At 44.7% G+C, this 14,987-nt stretch overlaps 1 protein-coding gene across 3 annotated transcripts in view; it reads left to right on the top strand.

Annotated features, from left to right (window-relative positions):
• STAU1 (staufen double-stranded RNA binding protein 1) overlaps positions 1–14,987 on the top strand; it is a 39,631-nt gene that overhangs the window by 11,929 nt on the left and 12,715 nt on the right. For 2 of the 3 annotated variants that reach the window (XM_083146413.1, XM_083146415.1), the window contains 10 exons: positions 2,505–2,573; positions 3,287–3,443; positions 5,619–5,757; positions 8,983–9,148; positions 10,789–10,884; positions 12,002–12,214; positions 12,315–12,458; positions 12,541–12,684; positions 13,439–13,514; positions 14,100–14,413. In XM_083146413.1, the coding sequence (XP_083002539.1) occupies positions 2,505–2,573; positions 3,287–3,443; positions 5,619–5,757; positions 8,983–9,148; positions 10,789–10,884; positions 12,002–12,214; positions 12,315–12,458; positions 12,541–12,684; positions 13,439–13,514; positions 14,100–14,413 (1,518 nt within the window). The remainder of the gene's footprint in view (positions 1–2,504; positions 2,574–3,286; positions 3,444–5,618; positions 5,758–8,982; positions 9,149–10,788; positions 10,885–12,001; positions 12,215–12,314; positions 12,459–12,540; positions 12,685–13,438; positions 13,515–14,099; positions 14,414–14,987) is intronic. The other variant, XM_083146416.1, reaches the window with a different exon arrangement.

Here is a 14,987-nt window from a genome sequence, read left to right as displayed (position 1 = left end):
TCCGTTTTAAACTGTTAACGATCGGTTTAAAGTTGGGCTACAGCAGGACTGTGTGTATCAATTCAATACATTAAGGTCTATTTTTTGTTCAACTTTATTATTATTTAATTTTATATTTGATTCCACTTTTCGGAACTAAAATGAGCGCAGTCCTCACGTCTTTCTTAGACTTAGAAAATGCTTTTGCCCAATTGATTTAGTTGGCAATGAAAATAGCATATTCAGGGTTGAGGAAGCTGAATCCTGCTCACTTGGCTGCTAGGGTCACCCAGACAATGGTACTTTCTGGAAATAACTGTGCAAAGCAACCAAATCTTGTGCTTTTGTGGTTTCTGTGTTTGGGATATAGGGCTGTTGGGTAGACCACTGAAGGACGACGCTTGAAGTAGGTTGACACAAGCATTAGGTCGAAAATGGCTAGGTCAAAAGGTTGATATGGGTTTTTCCCTGTTTTATCCTGTGCCGACAGGCCGTATTTCATGCCCTACCATCCACTTGGGCATGGAGGGAGAATAGAATAGTGTGCCTAGTGTAGCAAGGTGCTGTGCCCTAAACATGGCGAGCTGTGCCAGGGGACGCGGTGCACTGATGTGGTGTCCATGTCAAGCTACTTATACTTTTATTAGCGCCGGAGGGTCAGTGATCATTTAATATCCCCTTTTTAACCATTGATTAGAGATGCTAAATCAAAGGGTTATCGCATATTTGCCCAGTGATTGCAGTGCGACTAGTTGAATAGCTTTTCCCCATTAAGCATGATCATCGGTAAACCCCATAGACATACAGATGTTCAGCTTATATCTTGGATAACCTAGAAAGCTATATGTCCTGTTTAGAGTCGCCCCTTCTTTTATGTAGATGAACATATGACTGTACATTTGGTGCATTACCTTTTATCTGTATATTGATAGTTGTTTGAGTTACAGAACAGGATATATCACCAGGTGAGGCTGACTGCTGCACATGACTTGTATAGTAACACGAGTGGTAGTATAATTAGTTGGTGGTGTTTTCTGTATTTGAAGTAAGCTGAGAGACTAGACATTTAAGAGAACAGAGCCAGGAAAGACACTCTGATGTTATAAGCTCTTGAAGGGAGACCGTGGCTGATCTCCCAATCGGTAAAAACGGTAACTGCTAGGACAAGCCAGTGCAGCCACCCGAGAGCCATTGCCTACATCGGTGGTGATGTGTCTTTTCCAAACTTCCTCAATTAGTGGTATGAGTTTCTCCCCCCCATGTTTCAGTATTATATGTAGTAGAATTTCCAGAGTTGTAAAGTTTCAGATACCTGTAATTATTTTTCAACTATAAATGACAGTATTTCCTAATTGTACATTTAATCTGTTTCTCTCTGTCATACTGTGAGTGAGAATAAAATTGTAACGGTGAGGAGTGACTTGATTTTGGTACTTGTGTAGTTTCACGGTGGCACACCACGCTACGCTGTCAAAGTAGCCCAACGGCAGCCTAGCATAGTTAGCGTAGTGTCCCTACAGAAGCCCAGCATAGTCAGCGTAGTGACCCATCGAGCTGCAGCTCTGTCCCTGGCAAGCCTAGTGAGCGCCTCTCGCACAGTGCCGGTAACCGGCAGATCCCCTGCGCTGGCGGACGCCAGCAGAGAGGCGATCATGCGGGCACCAGCGGAGAGGCGCTCCATCTGCCTGAGACGCACGAATGTCTCATACACTTGTGAGTCTCAGTAATTCGTACGGCAGAGTACGGTTACCCTGCCCGTGTCCACCTCAGGGAGACGGTCAGCAGCGCGTGCGTCTAGTGCACAAAGGGGGGGGTGCGGTGCGCAAGTGCGTCTCATGCACAATAAAGGACGCATTTGCCAGTGCTCCATATTACATACTGGCAAATGCCGCCATTTCAAACCCCCACTATCCACGTCAGCCCGAAGAATGGCGAGCCTCACGAGGGGATGTGGTACGCGTCCTCCTGACCTGTTCATACCCCCACTATCCATGACGGCGTGGAGTTGATTTTATAAAGTGTGGCGAGCCACCGAGCCCGAAGTGTGGTGAGCGCACGCGTAAAACAAGCCCAAAGCATTGTGAGGGGACGTAGAATACACGTCAAGTAATCTGCGTACCCTTGCGGGGCTCGCTGCGCTCGCCACGCTTCAGGCTAGTTTTACGCGTCCCCTCGCAGAGCACGCTGCGCTTGCCTCACTTCGGGCTCGGTGGCGCTCGCTACACTTTATAAGATCAACTCCACCGTGACGTGGATAGTGGGGGTATGAACGCTGACTGACTATGCTAACTGCTTGAGCTCCGGTTAGGCACGAACATACACACAGTTGCAAACACAAGCTGACTACGCTGGTTGCAGGAACACAATGCTGACAGGGACGCTGACTGCGATGCTGACAGGGACACTATGCTGACTGCGTAACTGCCGCCGTGAAACTACACAAGTTCTTTGATTTTCTTCTACAGGTATAATCTAAATACACAAAGGTTTATATTTAAGGAGAACTTTTGTCTCCCACTTCCCAGGTGATACCACTAGGACGCTGGCAGGATTACAGCCTTCTTGAGAGAGTGGGAGAAGATCGCCCAAAACAAGTGGGTATTTATTTGTTCTACTGGTTTTAAGTGATTTTAAGGTCTTTTGGGCTTTAAGTCCCCTCCCATCTTTTCAAGAATCTGCAAATGAATGTTACTCTTCGTTCCAAGCTCCCCTGATGTGCATTTGGGATGAATTTGGGAATTAAATAAGATAGAAAACAAACTCATGACTTGTATTCTAACATTCACCCACGCAGCACCCTCTTGGAACATGTTTATATTTGCTTTGCTATGATTTTGACTGTTACCTATGTTTTCAAGTCTATATTTAAGGCATGATTACTATTGGCATCAAATATTTACTCTTTATTTAAAGATACTTTTGAATGAAACCCATTTTATCAAAGTCTCTGTGACTGCTGAGACTCCTTTAACAGCATTCATGTAGATTCAGTATTATAGCCTCACGTATATCATGGCAAGATGCATACACAAACTAGTGAGAGGTTTGTGGGTGGGTACACTTGATATGTTGAACTGTGAGGTTTATGTTATTCATGCCCTTCAGGTTTATCTGGCCATTGGTAACCATATTTTAATTCTTCTGGTGTGTCCTGCTAATGTAACATAAGCAGAGTGTACATAGACATAGTCTTCTAAACTGTAACCGGGAAAGTCACATGACTCCATATTTCCATATGTAAAGGGTCCGTGATATGCTTGCACTCTTGCCTACTCCTGTGGTGACTTTTGCTGCTCTCTTTCTGCAGATGTTCACCGTGCAGCTCACTCTCGGGGACCAGTACTGGGAGGCCGAAGGGACAAGTATTAAAAAAGCTCAGCACGCAGCCGCCGCTAAAGCCTTGGAGGGGACAAAATTCCCTAAACCCACAGCCCGCCCTTCTCGTGGTGAGGGAAAAAATCCAGGTACAGGTTTACAACCTTTCACGGCATGTAAACGTGTACCATCCATTCTGTCAGCCTTGCTAGTTTGTCTTGCAACGTCTCTTGGCGAGCGCTTGTCCATCTGTCGCTATTTTTCAGTATGATAAAGCTGATTCTGAGTCAGACGGTTCTCTGTGCATGGACACAAATGGCTAGATGCCAATATATGCATTGTTGCACATGTCAGTGCCTTACCTCTCCGCGCAGCATTGACCAGCAGAACTTTTCATCTTCTCAGTCCCGGCTCCCCTCCTGGCTTCTGCAATGAAAAATGGACCATCACAAAATGTCCTCCCCCATTCAGCAGACCGTTTCAGAGAACAGTCTGCTATATGGGGGCGGACATTTTATGATGGTCCGTCTTCATAGCATCAGGCCAAGCCGGGACGCAGCGGAGGGGAGCCGGGATGAATGCAATTAAATCTGCAGGTCTGTGGCGGCGGCGTTACAATAGCCCCCCGGCGCCCGCACTTACACAGCGCCTCCCCGCTACTGCGGGGGCTGCGGGGCTATTTTTAGGCCACTGGGAGCGACGCATTAGCTGAGCAGAATATCGCATTAATATAAGTAGGAAGTCTGGCTTTTGTCACTGTCCACAGCTACAGCATCTTCACCCCTGACTCAGAATCATCTGACTTATTGTGTATGAACATTTCTCATCTCCGTTGGGCTTGCTCTCTTGGTGCATGTATTGTTTATCCATCATCCATGTTTTGGCTATTGAACTTCAAATCTCTAAACATGTACAACTCTATCCATGACCAAGGGGCTTCCTGCTCTGTCCTAGTCCTTCTACTATTTCTGCAAGCACAAGGGCCCTTATTCAGATTCGTGCGGTACGGCCCGCGTGCGGCCGTACCGCCGATGTTTTCCGTCTGCACATGCGCAGAGGTCAATCTGCGCATGTGCAGGCGAATTCGCCGCACATAACGTTAGTACGCCGCAAAGGGGGCGTATAGGGGAGTGAGGGGCTTCATGCCCTCATTTCCCTATGTATACGCCCCGCGTTTCATGGGCGTTCCCATGCAAACGCGGGGCGTACGCATGGTAATGAGGGCATGACGCAACTCATGGGGGCGGAAAGCTGACGTCGCCGGATGTCAGCTTTCAGCCCCCATACAAGCTACCACACGGACGATTGTCCGTGTGGTCTCAGCTTGCGGGAGCTGCCGGGGCGTGCGGACCTGCCTTCGATGGTCGACGACCATCGAATGCAGGGGGCAGCTCCCACCATGGTGGAGGCGTACGCCTCCACCATTTTTATGCGGATCGCCAGCCGTCCGTGTACGGACGGCCGTGGCGATCCGTAGGGTGGGCGGGGATTGGTTTGTGCGGCCGGAGCCCCGTGTGCGGCTCTGGCCGCACCAACCAGAATAAGGGCCTAGATGCTTTGATTGACTGTTTCAGGCACCCAGAGTCTCTTCATGGGTCACCCTGAACTGACCGCTGGGTGTAACTGAGTTGCCTGCAAACTTGTCATCGTTTTATATATACACCAGAGAAATCTCTTACTGAAGTAAAGGTGCCCACACAGTGCGCTATTGTGCTAGATACATTTTGTACTCTATTGCATCTAGTTAAAATCACATGCGATGCACTACAACAGTGTGCAATTTGAACTAAATGCAATGCAATCTAGTACAAGAAGTACTGCCTGCACCTACTTTTTGGCTTGCGATATGAACTACGTGTGTACGAGTGTGCATTGCAAGCCAAAAGAAATACAGTGCGATTTAAACTACTGTACAAGCGATCCCTTTTTTGAAGTTCAAAATGCATCCATCCAAGTGTGGGCACAATAACCGTTAACGGTTGCCTTTTTGAAGTCAGGAAAACATGCTAGATCATTTATTAGCTAATGGATGACTTCTGTGAAATAATCTGAGGAAAACCATCCTTTTTTGATGGCTTCAGGAAAATGTCCACCAATTTTAAGTTAATTTTGCATATAATTATCATTTTCTAGAAAACTTTTCTCTCATTGAGCAGTCAATCAAATAACCTATTAATGTGCTTTGCAATCTTTTATTTTTATTTATTTGGAGGTGAGTGGGAGGGGAGAGAAGTTGCATGGTTGTTATTATTAGGGAATTGCTGAATTTTAACAATGGTTTTTGCTGTCACATTATAATTACAAATTGTGCTTCTGTATTTCAGAGAGCATAACACCAACAGTAGAACTTAATGCATTATGTATGAAGCTGGGCAGAAAACCTATCTATAAACCCCTGGACCCATACACAGGCATACGTTCTTCTTACAATTACAACATGCGAGGAGGCGGTTATCCTCCAAGGTACGTTTTACAGACTGTGGGGCCAATACAATTAGGTGCAGTAACCTGATATTTTACTGCGCTACAAAGTTAATGCACACATCACTGACTGTTTCTCTTTCAGCAAGACTGGTGGGACACTGGACTATGGGGTTTCTGCCAATATAAAACACTGAATCTCTGCTTAATGCTGCCCATACATATGTGCAATCGGATTCGATGCGACATTATTATTATTATTATTATTATTATTATAATTTTATTTATAAGGTGCCACAAGTGTTTCGCAGCGCCGTACAAAGGAACAATACAGGGAGACAAAACTTGGCATAACATTGAATAAATAACAAAAATACAGTACAAATAAAGAGCACCACAGTTCAATACACATTACAGCTTAAATGTAAGTAGTGAGGACTCAATCAACATACAACTAGAGGCTTGAGGCCAATGATGGAGAGGAGTATGCAGACAAAGATGGTCACTGAGTGTTGGAGTATAGGAGAGCTGTGAGTGAAATGTGAAGAGAAGAGGGCTTTGACAACAGGAGGGAAGAGAGCCCTGCTCGGAGGAGCTTACAATCTAGTAGGAAGGGGAGACAGACAGATTACAAGAGGTGCAAGCAAGTGGGTGGTGGTTAGATAGCAGGATGTAAACAGGCAAGGGGTCGGAGAACCAGCTGGTTTATGCAGTGGAAGGGTACGCTTTGATGAATAGGTGAGTTTTCAGTGCCCGTTTGAAGCTTTGCAAGGTCGGGGAGAGTCTAATGGAGCGAGGGAGTGCGTTCCACTGAAGGGGTGCAGCACGGGCAAAGTCCTGTACTCTAGCATGGGGCAGCGCGATGTCCATCTGACCCAATTGCATCTTGTGGTGCTAAAGTGTCCCCTTTGCAGCACCAGATGTCGCATGCCATCTTGAGATGGCACATCGGGTGCTGGCAGAGGGCGGCCCAGTGTTTTAAACACTTCTGCCGCCACCGCTGACAGACCCCCGTCACCCGCTAGCGCTTCTTGCGCTACATAACACCGCCCTCTGCCCGCCGTCTCCCACGCCACCAGCGGTCCCTCTGGCCCCCTCTCCCCATCCCCACGTCGATGAAAAAGCGTTCCCTCCGCCCCCCACCTGCGGATCGCATGTGGTTAAAAACCACATGCGATCGCTCCTGCGATTCGATAGATATTATGTGCAGCACATAAGATCTTGAGACCTGACATTCAACCGGCGTACCCGCGCATCGCGTAGAATGTCCCCTTAAAAAATAATTAATAAGTAATATGAAAAGCCGCAGTATAGTCCAAAAGAACACCTCAATAATACGAATCCTGCCTAGAGAATGATTATGCAGTTATTAAAGAATAGCTTTAATCCAGATACTGATTTAATAGTAACAGTGTAGCCAATAGGGTATCTTTAAGGGGAGTTTAACCCCTCCAGGTACTATGCTCAACCTCCAATGTCAAATTTATATTCTGGCAGCCAGCAGTAACAATGAGAATAATGGTATATAGATAGCCTCTCTGCGTGGCCCTTAAAAATGATGGCTGTGCATCAGGACATCCGAAGTTTAGCACAACAAAACGGAGTGAACAACAGAGGTACTTTTAGTGCGCATGTTCTCTTTGTTGTATCCTTAGGGTATTGGCAGTACAAATGCTGACTGTAGATAGAAAAGCTGATCGAGCCTGAAGCTTAACTACACCGGAATGCAGCAGATGAAATGAGGCTGGCTTGTTTGGTCAAACTGAACACTGGGGAGGGCGTGGGCGTCTGGTTTTAATAATAATCTTCAAGTTAACACATCAGTTGGGAGGCAGAACCGCTGTAGTGGGGACACCTTTACGTGTTTCTCCACTGTATTATGTTGAAGGTTTCAGAAGGTTAGGGCTTGGAGCTCTGAGGGCACACAACTGTGTGCAGGTATTGTATTACCTCCAACTCTCTCGCTAGTGACACTTGGGAAGGGGATAACAGTGGGTACACTTATGGTGGTTACCCCCCCCCCCCCCCCATATTGCACTCCTTTCTCAGTCAAATACCTTTTCAGCACCTTCTGTTTCTGATGGTGGTTTTTGACACATTTGTCCAGCTGGAGTCCAAAGCACAGATCCTACCGATCAACGTAACTTTGTGCCTCATCTGTCAATCTGAAGTTGTTGGGTTTAATGGTCTCCCCTTCAAGACTATTAAGTACACCAAGTTCTTTTTAGTACTTGTAGGACTGGTTCTGTCCAACAATACTAGTCAGTCTCTCTCTTTATGGCTGGTATGCAACCTCTCCAGGGCCGATTCTTGGTCACTCCGAATTGGGTTATTGTGACCGAGTCTCGCAGGATTGCGTGTGATGACCGTAAATATTCGGTTACTGCTACTCCTTGTTGGTGCCATCTCCATCAGTTACAACTTTCAACCCCATGGTCCAGTGTCTCACAGCCTGCTTTAGAGAAATGGGTTCAACGGTAATACCCCTTTCACACCTGCGTCCTGGCAATTACCCTCATTTTTGAGTGCCGTGTTATTTTGCAGGGTGCACTCTGGCCCCTCTTCAAACCGAGCAGGAAATGACCAGCTTAAAGCTTTTCAACCCGATAATTTGCTTAATAACCTTGGTTATCCTGTGAAAGGGTCAACACGGGTCTTAAATCCCAGGTCCCTGACCCTGGCAAAGAGCAGGGTCGGCGACCCAGAAAATAAGACTCGGGTTGACCCTTTCACACCGAAGAAAAACACTGGTTGAAAAGCTTTAACCTGGTCATTTGATGTTGATGTGAATGGGGGATATTAACAGTGGAAAATGGTACTAAAACAGTTTCTTTCACCTAAAGTCTATAGAACAGAATATTTTGGGGTATAGGAAATTGTGATTATCTTCACGCAAGTTAAAAAAATTATTGGAGGGGGGGGGGGGGGGGAACTCTTCTGACTCCCTTTTTTTTTTTTTTTTTAAATAAAGCTTTTTACAGAAAATAACCTCATTATTGGCCAAATGATACTATTTAAACGCCACCAAACGCTTTGTTATTCATTGGGAGAGCTGTGCCATAGGTTCTATAGCCTGGACAGTTTTACTCCTGGGGCGGGGGGGGCTGGCTATAGACTAAACCCATGTTAACTCCCGGTATTGCAGATTTCCTAATAGCTATAGAACATGTGGCTAATTGAATTTGCCTGTGTGTGTGAAAATCTGGTATTGGTTGCTTATAGTGTATGATACTTTTGTATTTTAATGTATCTTTCTGATTCTTCTAGGTACTTTTATCCATTTCCTGTCACACCCATCCTATACCAAGTTGAGTTGTCTATAGGTGGCCAACAATTTCATGGGAAAGGCCGGACACGGCAAGCAGCCAAACATGATGCTGCTTCCAAAGCCTTGAAGAGTTTACAGCATGAGCCACTCCCCAATAAACAAGAGGTATGGTTAATCAGTTCCATTCCCCTGCACCATAAAGAGTACAGTGAGATTTGTAAATGGTGTAGGTGGGTGTGTGTGGGTAGGTGGGTAGGTAGTTTATCTTTAACCGTAGCATAAATAAGCTTAAAATGATTTTTAAGCTTATTTAGTCTAGAATGTTAGAATGTTTTTAGATTGGGCGGGCCAATATATAATTTAATTTTGTTGCCCCTATGTATAAAGAAATCATTAATTTCTGCCCAGATATTTATAAAATCACATCTACAGTTGCTCGACAGGAGCCGTTCTCTCACATGTACATTATAAAGTAAAGTGATCCGTTTACTTTATGCTGCACACCCAGAGAGATACAAGGCTGCCATCATACTGTAGGTCATGAGGAATTTCTGGATTGCAACAGATTGGTGGATCGGAATCCAGGAAATATACCCCTGAAAATGGGGGAGGGGGGAAGGAACATATGAAGTGAGCAGGATGCAAGGTTGGTCCCAGTGAAGTGGCCAGTCCACAGTATCTAGTCTTATACTGTAGGGGTTGGAGCTAAACACATGCAGGGAGGACCCAGGAGGCAGGTGAAGAAGGGCTGAGGGGAGGTAGAGCAGCCAAAAAAGTGGACTTTCTTCATCGAGAAACTACAACCAGACAACCCTTAGTAACGCTAGGTACTGGCTGCACTGCTCCCTGCGACCCATTATATAGACTGACTTCTCTCCTATAAGGTTTCCCACATTCTAACAACTATGCTGCCAGCTAATAAGACTTCTCTTTCATGAGGGAAGTATAATGCTGGCACAGGATGGTATTCAATTACATTAAGGCACAGTAGATTTTTTCTGATGTTTCTCCAATTTTTTTTTCTTTTTTCGGCCATACAATTTGATCAATTTGATCACCTGAAAAATAAATAGTTTTTTTTCCTGAAAACACACAGATTCAGGTTGGGGGCTAATTAAATAGCCCCTATCGAAAGGAATTGAATATTGGCTACATGCTATTACTAAATGTATTTAAATGCAAAGACATTACAGGTATTGTATGAAGTAATCCTATTCTGACAGTATGTATATGTGGTGCAATGGGTATGCGGTCGACAGGCTATAAGTTGATACACGGAAAAGGTCAACATGAGTTTTTCATTTATTTATTTTTTTCCCCCAGAAAAAGCTGTAATTTCCTACATCCAAGTGGACGTAGATTATAAAAGTGTGCTGAGTGTTGAGAAACCTCATTTTTACCTTTTTCATGCTGACCTTTATTGATGTGTAACTTTTTCATGTCAAACTATTTGCTCGTGTCGACCTTCTGACCAGGTATGTCTATAGTTGTGTCGACCTATGGCCTGTCGACCAATAGTGGTTGACCTATTGATTTATTAGTGTCGGCCCCATGGCCCATACCCGTACAATTGCCTTATGCTGGGTACACACCAGGACGACAAGGGTCCGATCCCATCAACCCGCTGCACATCGTGAGCGGGTCGTGCCCCCCGCGTCATCGTGAGCGGGTCGGAAGAAACACTGACGACACGCTCACATCTTGCATCATGAGCAGGTCGGCCTGTTGTGTACCCCACATTAGTCTCCATGCTTACATTTGGTAGCAATATATGTTTTGTGAGGAAGCAATCTTTCTGTTTTTAGGTTAATGGAAATTCAGATGAAGAAAACCTGAATAAATCTGAAATAAGCCAAGTGTTTGAAATTGCACTTAAAAGGAACATGTCTGTGAACTTTGAGGTAAGATGCTCCATCACTGTAACATAAATATACATACCCCTCACCCGCATGTAGCTGAAGGGAAGGGAAATGTACCCCTGGTTCCCAGATGCAAATGTTCCTTTGGCTTGTGAATTGTTGTTCATTTAAAGATTTTTTTATTTCTGTGTGGTTGTGCCAGTCCCTTCTCATCAGGTACATTTGGGGTTTAGGGGCAGATGTATTAAGCCTTAACAAGAGATAAATGCAAGGGTGATAAGGAGAGATAAACGTCCAGCCAATCAGCTCCTTGCTGACTTTTTTCAAACACAGCCTGTAACATGGCAGTTAGCAGGTGATTGGTTGGGCATTTATCTCTCCTTATCACCCTTGGATTTTTCTCTTGTTAAGGCTTAATACATCTGCCCCTTTGTGTTTAGAATGTTACTAGTCACCAGCCTGTCAGAATGACCGTACTGCGTAACTGTAATGTCCACAACGGTGGCTTTGAACGCCCGAGTCGAGCAACACTCCATCTGGCGCCCTTCTCGTGGCACCAGCGTGCAAAACACTTGAATTCTCCTCATAGAGGGTGAGGAATGACCTCTGCAAAATACCATAGTGATATTTTGAGTGCAGTCTGTCTTATGAATTTTAAGGCCTCAATAAAAAAACAAATGCAAATGATTGCTCAAAAAGGATTTGAAGGTGATAATCAATTGCTCACTTGTAATAAGTCACTCTTCTTCCTTGGATAATTGGGAGTTTATTGCTCATTACTGTGTCTATTAATTATTACATGCTGCTGACCATTCACTTGTGAGACTTTTGCTTTACTTTATTTTCATCCTGCTTTCCCCTCTTTTAAAAGGGACCTGTCAAAATAGAAATGTGTAGACGTAGCTTAAGGATGTTAACCCTCAATACACCTCATTGGTCAGCACTGTCCCACAAATTTACTCAAAGAAATTAGCTCCGTCCATAGAGCACAAGCAAAGATTTTGAGTAGATCGCATAATTGAGTACTCAAGTACTCACAGAACCCAAAATGTTGGCGTACTGGAAGAGCTAATTGAGAGGTTGCTTTCTTATGCCTTAAAGCTAATCTAGTTGCTACTGGTTACAGTACCTTTCCTTGTTCTTTGCACATTTCCTCCAGGTAACCAAGGAAACTGGGCCTCCGCACATGAAGAGCTTTGTAACGAAAGTGTCTGTTGGCGAGTTTTTGGGAGAAGGAGAAGGGAAGAGTAAAAAGGTAGCAAAGAAAAATGCTGCGACCGCCGTACTTGAGGAGCTGAAGAAACTTCCGCCTCTGCCAACGGTTGAGAAAATGAAACCACGAATCAAAAAGAAAACAAAATCAATCGTTAAGGTTAGATGGCACCTTCCCATTGTTGTGTAATGTCCTTTCCATTGCCTTCAGGATGTTTCTCTTGTGGGCATATTGAATAAACAAGGGTCATGTTTCCTAGCTTCCAACCAGCCCGGAGTATGGGCAGGGAATGAATCCCATCAGCAGACTAGCTCAGATACAACAAGCTAAAAAGGATAAGGAGCCAGAGTACATTCTGATCACAGAGAGAGGTCTTCCCCGACGCAGGGAGTTTGTCATGCAGGTAGGTCCCTGGCTGATCTCGTTCTAGAGCTCTGATTCCTGACTTGTAGTGTATGGAGTTCTATCTCGTCTCCTCCCCACAGGTGAAGATTGGAAACCTGACTGCGGAGGGAATGGGCACCAATAAGAAAGTAGCCAAAAGAAATGCTGCCGAAAATATGTTGGAAATTTTAGGTTTTAAAATCCCTCTACCTCCCCCAAAGCCAGCCTTGAAAACTGATGAAAAAGTAAGTAATATCCTCTGATTGCCATGTCTGTAGCTCACCACTTTCTAACAGTCACATTAACATCCACATTGTTTCCCTAAACTAATATGTTTAGTTAAAATTCAGTTTCTGATGGTAACATAACACTGAGGACTGTTGTGTGAGGACAGAGGCATGCTGGGAAATGTGCAAGTAATGCAGGACGGCTGCGTGAGGGAAATGGCATGCTGGGAAGCGATGTGCCAGTATTGCAGGACGGCTGCGTGAGGGAAATGGCAAGCTGGGAAGTGATGTATCAACAATGCAGGGCAGCTGTGTGAGGGAAATGGCATGCTGGGAAGCGATGGGCCAGCAATGCAGGACAGCTGTGTGCGGGCAGTGGCAGGTGGGGAAGCAATGTGCAAGTAATGCAGGACGGCTGCGTGAGAAAAATGGCATGCTGGGAAACGATGTGCAAGTAATGCAGGACAGCTGTGTGAGGGAAATGGCAAGCTGGGAAGCAATGTGCCAGTATTGCAGGATGGCTATATGAGGGTAGTGGCAGGCTGGGAAACGATGTGCAAGTAATATAGGACGGCTGTGTTAATACTGTGTGGGGAGATGTCCATTCATATAGTTTTTAACACCACCATAAGCATGAGGTCCCTTCTATACTGCTCCGCCTAGTGTGCACATATGGACAAGACCCGACCACCACCATCTAAAAAGGGATTTTGGATAGAGAAGGTTACATTTTCCATTGCTTTTATAAAGAAAAGATCTATATATATTTTAGGCCCCTGTGAAGAAACCAGGAGATGGAAGAAAAGTGACGTTTTATGAGCCTGGATCTGCAGAGGATACTGTTAATAGTAAGTGTCTTTATACAGAGGTCTCCCAATTGAGTGTATATAGGTGTTCCGTTCTGCTCTCACCCTCCCAGTTGTTGTTGTTTTTTTAGGTTTTTTTTTTTTTTTAGGGTAGTCCTGTGTATAAGGGGCGTAATCAGCCTTATGAATAAGAAATACTAAATAATACAACAATGTGTTTGCTGCTAAATTAAGTTTTATTTTATCTATGTAATGGTTATATCGCATAGTGTGACTGTTTTGTTCAGATGTTACTATGGCCCTTATTCTGGTTTACTTGCAAAGGCAAATTCCTTCTCAAATGGACAAAACCATGTGCACTGCAGGTAGGGCAGATGTAACATGCGCAGAGAGAATTAGATTTGGGTGGGGTTTTTCTTCAAAGTGAGATCTATATTGCAGTGTAAAAATAAAGCATTCAGTATTTTCCCTGTACAGAAACAAAACAACTCACCCAAATCTTAATCTCTCTGCATGTTACATCTGCCCCCCCCTGCAGTGCACACAGTTTTGAGAAGGAATTTGCTCATGTTCAGTGAGGTTGAATGTTGATGCAGGTATTGGCATCATATCTGGTGTTTGTTGCAGATAATAAAGAGGATGAGTTCAGGATGCCTTATCACAGCCATCAGCAGCTGCCAGCTGGAATCCTCCCCATGGTACCTGAAGTGGCTCAGGCTGTGGGGGCGAATCACACCAAAGAATTTAACAGGGTGGCCCCTAACCCAGCAATAGCAACAGTAACGGCCATGATTGCAAGAGAGTTGCTGTATGCAGGCACCTCCCCCACTGCAGATGCCATCCTAAAGAACAACAACAATACGTCTACTCATGCACTGCACCCTCCACTCACCAGGCCTTCCGAACAATTACAGTATCTGTCCAGCGTGCAAGGAATACAGGTAATGTCTGATGATCCGCATTCTCTGAACTGTTCATCGCACACCTATCTGTATGTAACCCATAGTCATCGGTCCCATCTCTCCATGTACAAGAAACATGGTTTAGGTGTGGTACTGTCTAGTATTCAATGGGTCCTCTTTAGCCAGAGTAGTACTGTCTGTCATCCCTTGGGCTTGGACCACTGCTGATAGGTCGATCTAAAGGTGCGATTTGTGGGTGCGATGCAATGCGCGCTTTTGTGCACATCCCATCGCACAGATCAAAAAGGATGTGCAAATCACATGCAATGTGACCAAAAACGCATGCAATTATTGCACCGCATATATATATATATATATATATATATATATATATATATATATATATATATATATATATATATATATATATATATAACACATTAGCTGACTAAATATGCAGATTGGTTGGTCGTGGCAGTTATCCAACCATAATCAAATGGCAATACATCCAGTGCTTCATGGCACTTATGATGGGTTGGGATCATTGGGTTGACCATAAGATGGTCGACAGTCATTAGGTCGGCACTGTTGGGTCGACATACAGGAAGGTCAA

The sequence above is a fragment of the Crinia signifera genome, chromosome 6 (genome assembly GCF_055691185.1).
Source record: "Crinia signifera chromosome 6, ASM5569118v1, whole genome shotgun sequence".
NCBI classification, from domain to species: domain Eukaryota; kingdom Metazoa; phylum Chordata; class Amphibia; order Anura; family Myobatrachidae; genus Crinia; species Crinia signifera.
The sequence above is the reverse complement of the archived record's forward strand: the minus strand, read 5'-3'. Positions and strand labels throughout refer to the sequence as shown.